Source organism: Oncorhynchus tshawytscha, linkage group LG04 (assembly GCF_018296145.1).
Source record: "Oncorhynchus tshawytscha isolate Ot180627B linkage group LG04, Otsh_v2.0, whole genome shotgun sequence".
Taxonomy (NCBI): domain Eukaryota; kingdom Metazoa; phylum Chordata; class Actinopteri; order Salmoniformes; family Salmonidae; genus Oncorhynchus; species Oncorhynchus tshawytscha.
In genome coordinates, this window is record NC_056432.1 from 68,271,044 (window position 1) to 68,287,163 (window position 16,120).

Consider the following 16,120-nt stretch of genomic DNA (forward strand, 5'->3'; position numbering starts at 1 on the left):
TGGACTATCATTACTCAGTTGGATTAGACAATTAAGGCATTTTCTTGCCAGTCCCCCTGAACTCCAATTCTTCCAGTCAATATGTCTTTAAAGTACAGGGAGAGGACAAAGCCTTTTCCACAACAAAAGCACAGACGCAAATATTCTTTGCGCACAAGGACATAAGGCAGATTTAATGCAGTGAAATATTAGTAAAGTGAGTGAAAAATGATATACAGTACATTTATAATAAGTCAAATATAAAAAATAATTTACACTATCAATTCCAATTTAATTGAAACAGACGGGAAGGATAAGTGTGACCTGTTTGTTATGAACTATGTGGTGTCTTCAGAAGTGGCAGGGGGAGCTTGTACAGTTCTGTGGTATGCCAAGTAAGAGGACCTGATCTGGAAACAGTTCAGAATTGTTCTGAGAGCAGATCACACAGGCGCTGTGACACAGTACCTCTGCTTGTCCTGAGTGTTAAGCGGTACATCTGAAAAAATAAAGGAGAGAGGGGTTAAATAGGTGGGTCAAATACACTGTCTGGATATTGAAAACTCCTTTCAACCACCATTTAAGAAAGAAGAAAGAGTTGGTGACAGGGTCCTGGGGTGGAGAATAATTCTCACTGGAGGGAGACGAGGGCTACATACCTGTGCTTGAGTATTAGGCTCCAGTCTCAAGAGGCAGCCAACCTGGGTGGTCTTTGTATGGATGACACCAGCTCCCACAAAGTTGAAGGGGTTTGGATCTACCCCATCCAGCAAAGCAGCACCAAACCCCATTATCTGGAAAACAAAAACAGACACCAGATCAAGGTTAAGACTATTGACAACACAGCCCATCATGCTGACTAGACCGGGCGCGCACATGCGTCATTGCACACATTTAGTCAACTCAAATCAGACGAGATCAGGACAGGCAGGTTGAAATATCAAAATGAACTCTGAACCAACTAGATTAACATTTATGGTCATTTAGCTAGCTAGCTTGCTGTTGCTAGCTAATTTGTTCTGGGATATTGTTATTTTACATGAAATTGCACAAGGTTCTTTTTTCCTGGATCTTTGTAGAATTTTGAGTCACACAACATTGTGTGTCCTCTAGTCAATCATCCACAGATAAAAGGAGAAACCTAGTTAGTTTCTAGTAATTGCTCCTCCTTCAGTCGTCTTCTGTGGACTTTATATGGTGGTTGGCAACCAACGTTAAGATGCATTACCACCAACTGGACTAGTGTGGATATCAGTTCAGCTTTCAATCACCCACGTGTGTATACGCTCCTGAAAACCAATGATGGGACAGGTGGGACTTGCAGCGCGTCAAAAATAGAACCAAGTTCAATTTTAGCCCCTAGCTACACAGATGCTCGTTGACGTGCGCATGCACATTGTTTTGCAACGCTCAACACCTTGTAGAGTCCATGCTACGCAGGAGGTGTGGTCAGCATGTTACATAGTATTGCTAGTGAAGTCAGGGTGATCTTTATGCAGTTTCTTCACTTTTGTCTTTCAATCAATCAAATATTCTAAGTCAGAACTGTCCGGAGTAGTGATGCTTCATATGGTGTCACCAATTTTCTTAACGCCCCAATAGGTCCAAAGACGACGCAATCACACTGCCCTAACCCATCTGGACAAGAGGAATACCTATGTCAGAATGCTGTTCATCGACTACAGCTCAGCATTTAACACCATAGTACCCTCCAAACTCATCATTAAGCTTGAGACACTGTGTCTCGACCTCGCCCTGTGCAACTGGGTCTTGGACTTACTGATGGGCCGTACCCAGGTGGTGAGGGTAGGAAACATCTCCACTTTGCTGATCCTCAACACTTGGGCCCCACAAAGGTGCGTTCTCAGCCTTCTCCTGTACTCCCTGTTCACCCATGACTGCGTGGCCATGCACACCTCCAACTCAAATCACCAAGTATGCAGACAACACTACAGTGGTAGACTTGATTACCAACAACGACGAGACGGCCTACAGGGAGGAGGTGAGGGCCATCGGAGTGTGGTGCCTGGAAAATAACCTCTCACTCAATGTCAACAAAACAAAACGAGATGATCGTGGACTTCAGGAAACAGCAGAGGGAGCAGCCCCCTATCCACAACGACGGGACAGTAGTGGAGAAGGTGGAAAGTTAAAGTTCCTCAGCGTACACATCAAGGACAAACTGAAATGGTCCACCCACATAGACAGCGTGGTGAAGGGGGCGCAGCAGAGCCTCTTCAACCTCAGGGGGCTGAAGAAATCCGGCTATTCACCAAAAGCACTCAATTTTACAGATACACAATCGAGAGCATCCTGTCGGGCTGTATCACCCCCGGGTACAGCAACTGCTCCACCCACAACCGTAAGGCTCTCCAGAGGGTAGTGAAGTCTGCACAACGCATCACCGGGGGCAAACTACCTACCCCCCAGGACACCTACACCACCCGATGTCACAGGAAGGCCAAAAAAGGACAACAACCACCTGAGACACTGCCTGTTCACCCCGCTATCATCCAGAAGGCGAGGTCAGTACAGGTTCATCAAAGCATGAAAAACAGCTCCTATCTCAAGGCCATCAGACTGTTAAACAGCCATCACTAACATCGAGTGGCTGCTGCAAACACAGACTCAAATCTCTAGCCACTTTAATAATAAAAAATTGGATGTAATAAAATGTAGCACAAGCCACTTTAAACAACGCCACTTTTCATACCATCTACTGCATCTTGCCTACGCCATTCGGCCATCGATATATTTTTATGTACATATTCTTATACATTCCTTTACACTTGTGTGTATAAGGTAGTTGTGAAATTGTTAGATATTGCGGCATGGTCGGAACTAGAAGCACAAGCATTTCGCGACACTCGCATTAACATCTGCTAACCATGTGTATGTGACAAATAACATTTCATGTATTTATAAAGCCCTTTTCAACCAATGGCACAAAGTGCTGTACAGAAACCCAGCCTAAAACCCCCAACATTTCTATCAACAAAAAAATATACTGATCAGATATACATTTTTAATAAAGAAAAGGCTGATGTTGGTTGCCTAGTAGCAGCACAAGTAAAGACAATCTCCATAGCAATTCTAATCATAAAGGGATCTCACCTTGGCTTTGGTAACCTCTATGTCCATGGAATGCCTTGCTTTGAAGATATTTTGTACCTCTTGCTGAGGGCTGTGGGTAGAGAAAGTCAGTCAAATCAAAGTTTACTTGTGACTTTAAAGTGCATATATGATAAACAGAGGCAGCAGCGTAAAAAAGAGGGGTTGGGGGGGGGGACACACTGCTTCCTCTTGCAAATAACGGGGATGTCGGCCCTGCCAGGTGTTTGGAGAATGTCTTGTGCGTCTTGTTTGTTGAAGAAGAAATCTGTCTAATCCGAGGTGGGTGATCGCTGTCCTGATACCCAGAAGCTATTTTTTGCCATAAGATATAGTTGCAGAAACATTATGTACAAAATAAGTTACAAATAACGCAGGGGAAAAATAATAAAAAACACAATAGCACAATTGGTTGGGGGCCCGTAAAACTGCTGCCATTTCTTCCGGTGCCATTTTAGTGGCTAGCAGCCAGCAGTCACTAGCAGCTTCACCCTCAGCTGTTAAGGATGTGTAACTACACTAAGTTTCACCTTGTTGCTGAATGATGGAAAATAGATCAATGCATTTCCATGTGAACATGTTGACGTTGTTGCACAATTTTCACATTTAGTTGCATTTAATTAAAATGCATTAGACTAAGATGTATTTCACTGACATATACCACCTACATAAATCAATATTTGGAAGAAGCGCTATCTGGAATACCGGTGTATTATTCATTGGTCACCACAGACTTTACACACTCCTAGGGAAACATTGATCTCTTGGCAATGTTGCTCAAGCTCTAATGGAACAATTTCACAAGACGCTGTGTACCTATTCTGTTGGCATTTCCTTCACATTTAAAATATACAGTGGGAGACAGTACACTATATCAATATTTACACATGCAGGACAATCTGAATGAATGAGCCCTTTTGTGTCCTCGGAATACGAGGAAGAGTAAACTGGCACATTGTCAGAGGGAAATATTGTGTCCATATCAAGAGAGAGAAAACATGTGATAGGAATATATTTTTTGGGGCGGCAGGTAGCCTAGTGGTTGGGCCAGTAACTTAAAGGTTGGTGGATCGAATCCCCGAGCTAACAAGGTAAAAATCTGTTGTTCTGCCCCTGAACAAGGAAGTTGGCCTAGGAACAGTGGGTTGTCATTGTAAATAATAATTTGTTCTTAACTGACGTGCCTAGTTAAAGGTTAAAACTTTTTTTTTTAAATATATGACCAAATCGCTCTGCTGTATACATGTTTCCTTACGCTCCAAGTTGTTTCCAGCGCTGAAAGAAGTCCAGCGATGTCATCTCTGTAGGCTGGAAGAACTTGTTTAAAGTAATAGGCAGTTTAACAGCAATGTTCTGGAGAGTTCCCCCGTACCTGTGAGTAGAAACAGGAGTAAAACGCTAAATAACTGGGAAACCGATACAGTAGCTTTTCCAACAACGTTCATGCAAACATTTATCACCAATCTAGAAAATAGTTGCACCCTGAACACACTGATATGCAATGTATTATAAAAGCACATAAAGGAGGAAAATAAGTTCTTACCTAAACTGAATGTTGAGCACTGGTGCATCCACAAAGTCAGACACACATTCAATGTTGAGTATTTGCTGGAGTTGTGCACCCCCGTCCACAGTGGGGTCTGCAGGCTTGGCATGGACATTCAGTTGTAGGGGAACAGTTAAGAAAAAGGCACAATAGGAAGCAGTAAATGACCACCCCTAGACAATAAATAATATAAACTGGGAGGGATTTATTAAAACAGCATACGGAAATTATTTTTGAAAATTACATAATAGCATCTAGTAAAGGATATGAGCCTGCAGAGCATCTTGGCAGACCACAGAGGCAGCGAAATTCATGAACTGGGTTGATGTCTTGTTACCAAAGAACACATACATCCGACCTGTATTTTGGAGGGGAAAAAAAGAAGACTTAATTAAACCCTGAGATCTAAGGGTCAAACCATGATCATAATCTCACTTAGGTGCATATGTATTTTTGCTCAGGGGTACTCACCCAGATTCTGTCGGAATTCAGACTTCAGGCCGATCTGGAGGAGCTGGTTCTCGTACAGGACACCATTGTTCTTGCAAACAAACCTGGAAGGGAATGGGGCAAGCATCTCATATCTGGTATCTTGGGCTTAATATACTGTATTGACCCCCAGGATGGGATTCCAACCAAGATGCCAAGAGTCCCCCAGCATACAGTAGGGATGTAACTAATGCCCCTTTCACCAGCGCAATCTGCTGTGAGCATGCAAGTGTTTTGAACAGACTCCACTGATGACGTCTCTTACTTGTCTTCAGGTTCCTCTGCAGTGGGCAGAGTGGCGTTGGCATATGCTACTTGTGGAGTATTCGGCAGGAAACTGAAGCCATGAGTGAGATGCACAGCGAGAATGTAAAGGGCGAGAGGAGCACATTCACACCAGGTTTTAGTAAGCTCCATGACAGATCAATACAGTTAACAAGCCCCTGCCTCCCTCTGATATTTGACCCACTCTTTCTTACCTGGAGAAGTTCTCATCTGCAACAGGCCCCACTGCCACTGGTGTCTCTACAGGAAAGGCTGCTGTGTTTCCAGAGAAGACATCCACCAGCAGGCTTGCCCCCTTGGAGGCAGGAGGGGCAGAGTTTTGAGTGGCAATGGTGCTGCCCAGGCCAAGCAGGTCTGTGGAGGTAGTGGGGGACGCGAACACCTTAGGAGAGGTAACGGTCACAATTACTTCACTTCGGAAGTTCAGGATCTGAACCAATCAACCGCTCTAATTGGTCTTACGCTAATGAAAGTACAGAGCAACACACAAACACCATGCAAAACAAACCTCTGTAGGAGGATCTATAATTATTAGGACTATACTTAGGACTCAACAATAAAAATAAAAACTGTAAAAACCTAAGAATATATAGTGCTAAGTAATCAAGCTCACACAAAAGCAATGCATCATTTTAGCATCTGGAATTGTCTATTCCGTAAGCAGATCAAATTACATGTTGTTGTTAGGGCAGTGTATTAAGGTTAGGGAAGTGACAAGTGAAAAATCCAGCATGAGCATCCAGAACAACCAGAACCTGAAAGAGGGGCCCAGCAGAGCGCAGCACGGGGACAGCAGAGGCCTGGGGGGGCATGGGGGCCTGCAGGAGGTAGGAAGAGGAGCCCGGACGTGGCCGGTTGGTGGGGGTGCGGTCGAGGCGGGGGCCAGAAGATCCCCAACAAACAAGAGAGGAAAGCTCTAATGAACAGAGGAGGAAACAGTGAAGGCAGGACAGAACGAGAGAGCTGAGGATAGTTACTGAAAAGAGCAGAAAACACCAGCATAGAAAAATAGGAAATGTACACCTGAGAGGAGAGGAATAGGAGGCTCTAATAAGTAAACACACGACAACAGTAATACCTTGGCATTTGAGGTAGTGCTGCTATGGTCTGCAGTACCCCCGTTGACACTGCGTTCTTTGCGGTTCTCATCCAAATCGAGATGCAGGTTTCCTGGTCCCTTCTTCCTCTTGAGTTTGGCCAGTATAGAGGACTCCCTCTCAGGGAAGGGAGGCATCTCCTCCAACACCGTGGCCTTGAGGGGAGCACAGAATAAATGGGGAATGAAGAGCATAACCTGGGGTGAAGGAACTGGAGGCTCTACAGTGTCCTTTTCTGAATTAGCCTTTCTACCAACAAAGATTTCCTGTGAGTTGTATTCTGAACAACTAAAAACCAAACAGCTAAGTGTAATATAAAACCATTTTTAAATTGTATTAAATGTAAAAAAGTGTCAATCTTGTCCAACTGCTAGCTCACTGCCATAGAGGACCACAATGGAAATAAGCATTCAGGTTTTTTTTTTTTTAAGCTAGTTCTAAAGAATGTAATGTCTCCAGCTGGAGCATACTACTACTTTTTATTACCTAATAAATGCAATCAATCAAGCTTATAATGGCACAAAGGCAGGGTGGAATGTCACCGACCAGTATGTCAGTGCTGGCAATGCAGCTGAGGCGCAGGTACTCCACAGCACGCTGCTGTAGCTCAACGTCTGCATTGCGGAGCTGGCTGTCTGAGCGCAACACCTCCTGGATGGTGCCCTTCACCTCAGGAAAAAGGTTGATGAACTTGATGTAGGCTGAGAGCAGCAAAGCCCGGGTGGGCACTGAGCACAGGTGAAACTTGGAGTGGAGCAGGTCAAACTGGATGAGTGGACTAAGGAGTTAGAGCAAGAAGGACAATGGATGACGTCTGTCCTCAGCTCCAAAGGATATCATTGACTGCACATTTCTCCAACCAGTGGAGGCTGCTGAGGGGAGGACGGCTCGTAATTGCTGGAATGGAGTGCATGTAATGGAATCAACCACATGGAACCCATGCTTTTGATACCATTCCATCGACTCCGTTCCAGCCATTATTATGAACAGTCCTCCCCTCAGCATCCTCCACTCTCTCCAACTAAGAACAACAGTGGATCACTGAAATATATGGCATTGATTGGTTACTAACCTTGACCTTGAATCTCCTGCTATCAAGTTCCCAAACTCCCCTAGAATGTACCCTCCGACCTTCACCAGGTTCTCATGGCAGGCTGGGGCCTGGAGTGCCTGTGGAAAGGAAAGAGAGTCAGAGTTAAGTATGAAATAGCATAATGGATTGGAGTGGGTGGGTTAACCTACAAAGCATTACATGAGCTTTCGCCTACCCATCTTTCCGATTTGGTCCTTCTGTACACACGTACGCTGCGGTTACAAGACGTAGGCCTCCTTACTGTCCCTAGAATTTCTAAGCAAGCAGCTGGAGGCAGGGCTTTCTCCTACAGAGATCAATTTTTATGGAATGGTCTGCCTATCCATGTGAGAGACGCAGATTCGGTCTCGACCTTTAAGTCTTTATTGAAGACTCATCTCTTCAGTAGGTCCTATGATTGAGTGAAGTCTGGCCCAGGGGTGTGAAGGTGAACGGAAAGACACTGGAGCGACGAACCACCCTTGCTGTCTCTGCCTGGTCGGTTCCCCTCTTTCCACTGGGATTCTCTGCCTCTAACCCTATTACGGGGGCTGAGTCACTGGCTTACTGGTGCTCTTCCATGCCATCCCCAGGAGGGGTGCGTCACTTGAGTGGGTTGAGTCACTGACGTGATCTTCCTGCCCGGGTTGGCGCCCCCCTCTGGTTCGTGCCCTGGGGGAGATCTTCATGGTCTCTACTTGGCCTTGTCTCAGTGTAGGAAGTTAGTGATTGAAGATATACCAAAGTGGGTGGGGTTATAGCCTACCTGGTTGGCCCTGTCTGGGTGTGTAGTCGGACAGGGCCACAGTGTCTCCCGACCCCTCCTGTCTCAGACTCCAGTATTTATACTGCAATAGTTAAGTGTCGGGGGGCTAGGGTCAGTCTGTTATATCTGAAGTATTTCTCCTGTCTTATCCGGTGTGAATTTAAGTATGCTCCCTCTGATTCTCTCACTCTTCTCTCAGAGGACCAGAGCCCTAGGACTATGCCTGAGGACTACCTGGCCTGATGACTGCTTGCTGTCCCCAGTCCACCTGGTCATGCTGCTGCTCCAGTTTCAAACTGTTCTGCATGCGGCTATGAAACCCTGACCTGTTCACCGGACGTGCTACCTGTCCCGGACCTGTGGTTTTCAACTCTACCACACCTGCTATGGCTAACTCTGAATGATCGGCTATGAAAAGCCAACTGACATTTACTCCTGGGGTGCTGATCTGTTGCACCCTCTACAACCACTGATTATTATTGTTTGACCCTGCTGGTCAGTTATGAACATCTTGGCCATGTACTGTTATAATCTCCACCCGGCATAGCCAGAAGAGGACTGGCGAACCCCCAGAGACTGGTTCCTCTCTAGGTTTCTTCCTAGGGAGTTTTTCCTAGCCTCCATGCTTCTACAGTACATCTGCATTGCTTACTGTTTGGAGCAGCAGTCTGCATGTGTCTGTTTCAGGATCTTACAGTGACCTGCCAGTGAGACAGACACAAGCAGAGAGACTGAAGGGAGAATCAAGTCATCTTATATTGCTGTACCAAAGCACAAGGCGGGCTCATAGTTTCCTCTCTGAGAAGACAAAGACAGGTTTAGTGGTGAATAGTGAATGACGCTCTCCATCCCCCTGACCTCACAGGTCACATCCAGGCAGGCAGCGCCTGTGATGAGCATCAGAAGTGAGCTGCTTAAAACGAATATGATTAAGGAAACACACCTACATCAGAACTATTGTGTTATTGACTGTACATTTGTTTATCCCATGTATCTGTTGTTTGTGTCGCACTGCTCTGCTCTATCTTGGCCAGGTCGCAGTTGTAAATGAGAACTTGTTCTCAACTGGCCTACCTGGGTAAATAAAGGTGAAATAAATGTAAAAAATTTTAAAAAGAACAATCCAGACAGACAAACCTTAGGTTACAATGAGTCCCCCATGGCTCGTTTAAAGACAGATTATTCACAAAAATAAAATAAGCACCTCGAACACTGTCTTGGCAGCATAACCTTGTACTTCATCTCTGTTGATGACGATCTGGATGACGCGGTACCAGACCTCGTCACTGACATAGTCCCCAGCGAAGCGGATCAGGTTGAGGATGGTGTCAACATACCAGGTGTAGTCAACTGCATACTTCTCTGCCAGGATGGCCACCTTTAGCACCTGTGGTGAGAGGTAGTCTTATCAGATCAAAGAACGATGGCATTCATGTTTTTATTTAGGTCTGTGGAACGTATTCTTCCAATTTACCTCAGTGGCATTTAAAACATGAAGCTATCAAACTTTTGATTGGTGAAATTATTAGAGAAATGGTTAGATACTGGACTAGAACTCACTATCTCCTCTCTGATGGAGTAGTCTGCTGTCTCCAGGTAGCTGAGCATCTCTGCTACAATCTGTTTGGCGTTGCTGCGGTCACACATGGCATAGAGCAGGTCCACAGCACGCTGACGCACACTGACATCTCTCTCCGACTGCAGGATTCAACCAGGTCAAACAAACATCAGGACTAAGGCAGTCACACTAACAGGAACCAAACAGACACAGGCATACATACACTATGTACTCAAGAAGACACTGAATACTAGGATTGGCAGATTAGTTTGTGAATGCAGGTACAAATGCGTTTGTGTACTTTGAGGGCATTTATGACCGTCTCGATGTGTGTCTTGACAGCCTCATGGGAGAACTCGGAGCTGGCTAGGGTGCACATGCTCTCCAGGGCCAGGTAGCGCAGGTTAGTCTCCCGGTGCTGGAGGAACTGGCCCAGCTGGTTACAGGCCCGCACTAGCAGAGTGGGCTCGCTGTGGGGAGAAAGACAGAGATTGGTGCCATTGTCACCAGGACAGTCCAACTTAACACAAACAAACTGCATTTCTTGAATACATTGGTCCTCTGTAGCTGCTGCAACTGGGAGAAGGCAGCCCCTCACCTGTCATGGTGGATGATTAGACTGATGGCCTCAAACAGCACAGCGTTCTTAGCGTTGGAGTGCTGCACCTTCTTCGACTTGGGAGGCTCCTGGGCCTTGTTCAGGATGGTTTCCAGACATTCCGTCAGACGGCCCCGGATCGCACCATCCTCTGAGAGGGCAGGAAAGGGGGAGGAAGGGGGCCGCAGATGAAAGCACAACTATGTTCATCCCGGCAACACTACAGACCTTTGAGTAATATGTTCATATAGTCAAACACCCACACGCATGTCATCATGCTCACACAGCTTCTTACCAGGCGGAGGATAGCACTGTAGGAGACGCAGGAGCTTGACAGAAAGCCAGGGAGCTGCAACAAAATAGTAGGTGTAGTCCTGTAGGTCAGTGGAGGCTGAGGAGACGATCTAGAGAACAGGAGGACATGAGACATGACGCCTCAAGCAAACAACTGACTAATAACTAAGGGTCATAATAACATTCAATGGTCATATTGATGAAAGAAGAAATAAATGTCCTGCACACAGCCATATGCCTACCCTGCTGAGTCTGGCTACAGCCAAGGAGACAGAGGTCTTGAAGTCCTCTGGGCTCTTCTGTGCCAGTGTGGTAATCAGGCTGGTGGCAGCAGTCACCACACCCTGTGGAAAAGGGAAGTAATACAAATGCCATAACACACAAACAGCTAATCATTTATATTACACTATACACCAACCAATCAGAGAACTTTTTTGCATGAAATATTTTTCCTCATTACGCCCACAACCTATTATTTTGGCTCAAACATAGCCCTAACAACGAAGACAGAAGGTCATGGTGAAAGAATCCTCTCATCCACACCCCACCGATCCAAATCTCCCTCACTAAAACCAAAGGTCCACAGTCCTCTCATAATAACCCCATGGCAGTCCGTACCAGGTGCTGGTCATTGAGCAGATGAACCACCCGGGTGGTCCACTCGCCCATGGGTACCAGGTCTGGAGAGGTCCTGTTGAGACGCAGCAGGCACAGGGCAGCACTCTGCTTCACACTGTCCATGGTGTCCCTGCAAGACAAACCCTGCCAAATTATGACAGAACATCAGCATCACTTAACTGGCACATAGCTTCAGTTTTTTTTACAAAGAGGCCTGACTGACAAAGTTACAGCCAAAAAATGTTAAACTGACAGAGAGGGTACCTCGGTCATTAGGCTAAGTCTGCTCCACGCTTACTACCCTTTCTTACCCAGCCACCAGGATGCGGGGCACCTCAGCTGCAAAAGCCTCAGCCATCTCCCTGCTGCCCACATTGGCAATGCAGTGCAAGGCCAGGTTCATGAAAGTGGGATTCCTGCTGGACAGGTCATTCTTTATGGCATTGTTGATAAGACTGATGAGGTCACTGTTTGAGTTGACCAGCACTGAGATGAACAGGTAACCCTGTGGAGTTGGATAGAAATAAAGTTCATCAAACCTGAAATGAATTAATGGGAAGTTATCATAATAGTTTAACATAAACGTTGAGAATAGATTGTGTAATTAACAGTGTTTTGTCCAATTAGATACATAACTCAATCCACTCACTTACAGTCACGCAAACAAATTCAAAGACCGGCTTCTCTACTCACAATTTGTTTCTCTGTGTACTTGTTGGAGCTGAGCAGGTTGACTGCCTCCATGTGGCCAAAGTCGATGTCATGGCCAAGAAGGAATATGAAAAGCAGCTTGCACACATATTTCTTCTTACTGTAGCCATCTAGTGCCTTATCTCCTGCAGCAAAACAGAAAGGTTGTTGTCATGACTATGACTTAGAAGCAGAAAAAAACTGGAAGGAAAGAATACTTTTAAGGCAAGCCAAGTCACAATGAGTGATCAAGTGTTTGAGACCACAGAACTTTAGTGTTCGTCCCTTTTAAAATGAATCCTAATCTGAAGCACAGAGGGCTAAAAAGAGCAACATGCTAACCACTCCTATTCTGGGAAGAAAAACGTGAAACCCACTTAGGAATAGATAAAAGTACGACATTCCATGTTGCTAGGTAAATCAATCCCACAACTGACTGTAGTTGAGGAGAGAGTGAGTCAGCAGCACAAGACAGGAAGCTGAGTGTAGCACTTTTTTCATCTTGGTGAAAGAGGGCAAATGGTAGAAGGCCAATGAAAATAATGACAGATTCAGAACATTGCACAAATAAATAAAGTATGTCCAATGCCACTTACAGGAAACCTGGAAGTGCACTTACAAATGCAGACCAATGCACATTATAGCTTGAAGAGCTGCAACAGCATTCTGAAAGTGGGAGTTTAATGGAGCCCCCACCACTGTCTTGAACCCCACCTCCACTGTGTGTGGGACGATGTCCCGTGAGAGAGATTAGGAGGGGCTCTACATTAAGGATTAGTTGGACAATGCATACGGAGTTTCTCTAAGATAAGGCTATCATTTTCTATTTTCTGAACTTTCTGCATAAACTAAGTATTATCTTATTCAAAGAAACATGTTTACATCACAATCATAAAACATTTAATGAATGTGTGTATGGAGAGAGGAAGAGAGGAACAGCAAGAAAGAGATTTTCTGTAGAGCTCCACAGGAAGTTCCCCAGGAAACAAGGGAAAGGATTCCAGCCTGCTAACATACTGTGCCCGCCTCAGTTTCCTGACAGAACAGTTGACTCAACTCCCTGTTCGGCTATGCCCTTTAGCTTCTCCCTGCCTCACTGAACTTTAACATAGCCTATCTTTGGGGATAGTTAGGGACCGTCAATAAATTATACAATGTAAATGGGACAATATTTTATACATTTATAATTGAGTTGTGTTTTTTAAGTCATTGAAATGTGGAGGAATTGACCTTTTATTGTCCCATAGGGATATCGAATGTGAAACCAAATTTACCATGGGTGTTACAATCGGGTCATGTGCAGCTGTGCTCCAAATTGATGATTAGCCTACTTGGGTGCTGCCAACTGTGGGCAGGATTAAAATAAACCCAGCCACAGAAAACTGTTACAGTACCCTTCATTCATATACATATTTTTTTTACTATCATCTCGCAAATCTCAGTTTTGGACAAGACTGACTTCATGACCAAAATTATCCTATTTGCAATGTAGTACATTTTGAAGTTTATTTTTGGGTGCATTTGTTCTTTAACCAAATAGCCTGCCTCAGTCATAGCCTAAGTACTCCATCAGTTTGGAAGTCAAGCCTTTCCATACAAATGTGTTGTTACGTGATAAAAATGAGCTGGCTCATAAGCCCCTCAAAAGCAACTTTGCAGATAACATGTAGGGCCTTTCTACCCACCAAAAAACAAGTCACCCGATTTTATATATGCCAATATCCATTTTCACTTTGGAACAGCTGACTTATTTTAGGCTAGATGGAGCAGGTGGTAGAGAACATTTCTTACATTCAGCATAGCTGCATGGTGATCTCCTGTGAGGGCACTGTTAATAAGCTAAATGACTAGTGTCAGTGTCCACAAACCTTATATGGAACAATCAGACACCAAAGTGTGTTCACACCCAGATTTAAAGGGATTTTGCTTGGCTTACCTTTAAATTTTGAGCGGATGTTGGCCAACTCTTTGTTAATTCTCTTGATCTCTGCTTCTTTACTTTTACCTGAAATGGAAAATAAAACATGTTATATGTTCAATGTCACCTGTATGGGCCATATGCACCTGTATGCAAGTCTGAATGACAGCACTTGTGGATTGGAACAGTTTGGCTGTACCACAGTACTCAAAAGACTTGGCTAAATCATTGATTGTTTATTTTGTGTTCTGCAAAGTATGTGTATTGATGTGCCTATGCACCATGAACTAGGGAGGTGAGGTCAGGAAATAAATTGGATACCCTTCAGGAGCAATGGTCTTAGTAGTAAGATGTCTAAATTATGGCATGGATTTAGGTCAGGAGAGTATACCTGGGTCGGGAGGATCAGACCCAGACCTACGTCTAGGATCAGTTGTTCTGCATGGATCTGTAGCATGCCTCATTCACACCTACATTGAAGTTATGGAACGTTGGTAACCTTCACTGTCTCTGCTATTGATTTACGCAGGGAAACTAGTGCTCTAAATGGATTTGCTCACAGAGCACATTTAGACTTCAATGGCTCTAGTCTAGGTGAAAGTTCCCAGTCCCACCACCATAAAACCCTGCACTGCAGTTGGGTTTCTTGATGGTAGTATACGCAATCCAGCTACTAGTATTGTTATTGTCGGAGGAATACGCACTCATTCATAGAGCATGTTGATAATTGCTAGAGAAAAAAAATGTATCTTAGCTAGCCAGTCAACATTTGTAGAGGCAACTAGTTTGCTACTAGATTACAGATATACCCAGCACCAAATGTGCAAATTATCAATCTACAACGGTGTGACACCAGCCAGCCAAAATGATGAATGTCACCATCATTTTTTAAAAATTTCCTGACTCTGTGTGACCCACGCCCATTGGCTAGTTTGCTAAACTAGCTAGCCTAGCATGACATTAAACCAGCTAACGTTAGTTAAGCATAACTAGTACAGTAAAATTTTGCATTTGCTGTCTGTAGCTAGCCATTTACCTTTATTTAACAGACTGGACGTTTGTTTAGGAAGACATAGGTAGCTACCGTCCTTTGCGGGCTATTTTTGCTTCAATCTCTAGCTAACGTTGGCTAGCTATAATGGCTAACGTTAGTTTGCTAGCTAACTGTTAACTCTGTTAGTTACATTACCGTTAACTGACTTCGGCAGGTTTGCTATTTGCTAGCTAACTAGTTAGTTAACGAACTACCCGCACGTTATTTTGTTCTGTTAATTAAGTAGCTAGCTAGTTAAACATGGCGCGCGTGTGCCTTTACGTTGGATAGCTTGTTTCATAGCTAGCCTTGCATTCATCCCAAATTAACTGTAGCTTGCTAATCAGCAAGTCAACATCATATACTCACAGTTCCTAATGTCCGATATAAACACAGCGAGGCCACGCATTCCATCTCCTTTAGAGACTGCAGGCATTTTGTTCCACGCGATATTTTTATTTTTAGCCTGTTCTCCGCAGTCAGACCGTAAATACACTTTATATCAGTTGTTCGGGAGTAGGTTTTTGTTAAAGAGGCGGGGTCACTTGAGCCACAGACTCCAAATAAGTGTCATGATGTTGGAAAAATGTCGCACATTGCACATGTCTTATTTTCTCGATTTGGACACGAATTCGCTTTCCAAAGCTAATAAACATGTGTAAATGTAAGCAGCATGTTGTACTCCTAGTTGAATTAGTTAGGGAGCGTAAACAAAGTACAACCTTTTTTTACATTCGAATTTCAATAGCTCCTTGGTCATGTGACCTACTGACCCCAACCAAGTTTCAGAATGTCCACTGACTACCCTTCTCTGTTACACACCCTTTTGTTTGTCAATTTTCATCTCACTCGATTTTACATGACTTTTTCAAAATTAAACATTTCAATAGCTCCTTGGTCATGTCACCTACTGGACTCAAACAAGGTTCAGAATGTCCACTGACTACCCTTCTATATTGCACACCCTTTGGTTTGTCAATTTTAATCTCACATGTTTTTACATACATTTTTCAAACTTTCTCATTTCAGTAGCTCCTTGGTCATGTGACCCAATGACCTCAAACAA

General features: G+C 44.4%; 1 protein-coding gene across 4 annotated transcripts; it reads right to left on the reverse strand.

The window, feature by feature from the left end:
* Positions 1 to 143: 143 nt before the first annotated feature.
* LOC112249277 (AP-2 complex subunit alpha-2) lies at positions 144 to 15,708 on the reverse strand. 4 transcript variants are annotated; one of them, XM_024419083.2, is made up of 24 exons: positions 15,424 to 15,708; positions 14,040 to 14,108; positions 12,107 to 12,249; positions 11,725 to 11,918; positions 11,414 to 11,543; positions 11,038 to 11,139; positions 10,797 to 10,905; positions 10,502 to 10,652; positions 10,205 to 10,373; positions 9,906 to 10,043; positions 9,550 to 9,732; positions 7,580 to 7,677; positions 7,054 to 7,285; positions 6,489 to 6,662; positions 6,166 to 6,228; positions 5,605 to 5,792; positions 5,391 to 5,462; positions 5,108 to 5,190; positions 4,905 to 4,994; positions 4,634 to 4,757; positions 4,346 to 4,462; positions 3,094 to 3,163; positions 639 to 773; positions 144 to 478 (listed from the first exon to the last, which is right to left on the reverse strand). In XM_024419083.2, the coding sequence occupies exons 1-24, from the start codon at positions 15,488 to 15,490 to the stop codon at positions 401 to 403; spliced, it is 2,979 nt and encodes a 992-aa protein (XP_024274851.1). In that variant the 5' UTR covers positions 15,491 to 15,708; the 3' UTR covers positions 144 to 400. The 4 variants fall into 4 exon arrangements, with proteins under 4 accessions (XP_024274851.1, XP_024274854.1, XP_024274853.1 ...); XM_024419086.2 differs by lacking the exon at positions 5,391 to 5,462; XM_024419085.2 differs by lacking the exon at positions 6,166 to 6,228 and having other exon boundaries at positions 15,424 to 15,704.
* Positions 15,709 to 16,120: the final 412 nt, after the last annotated feature.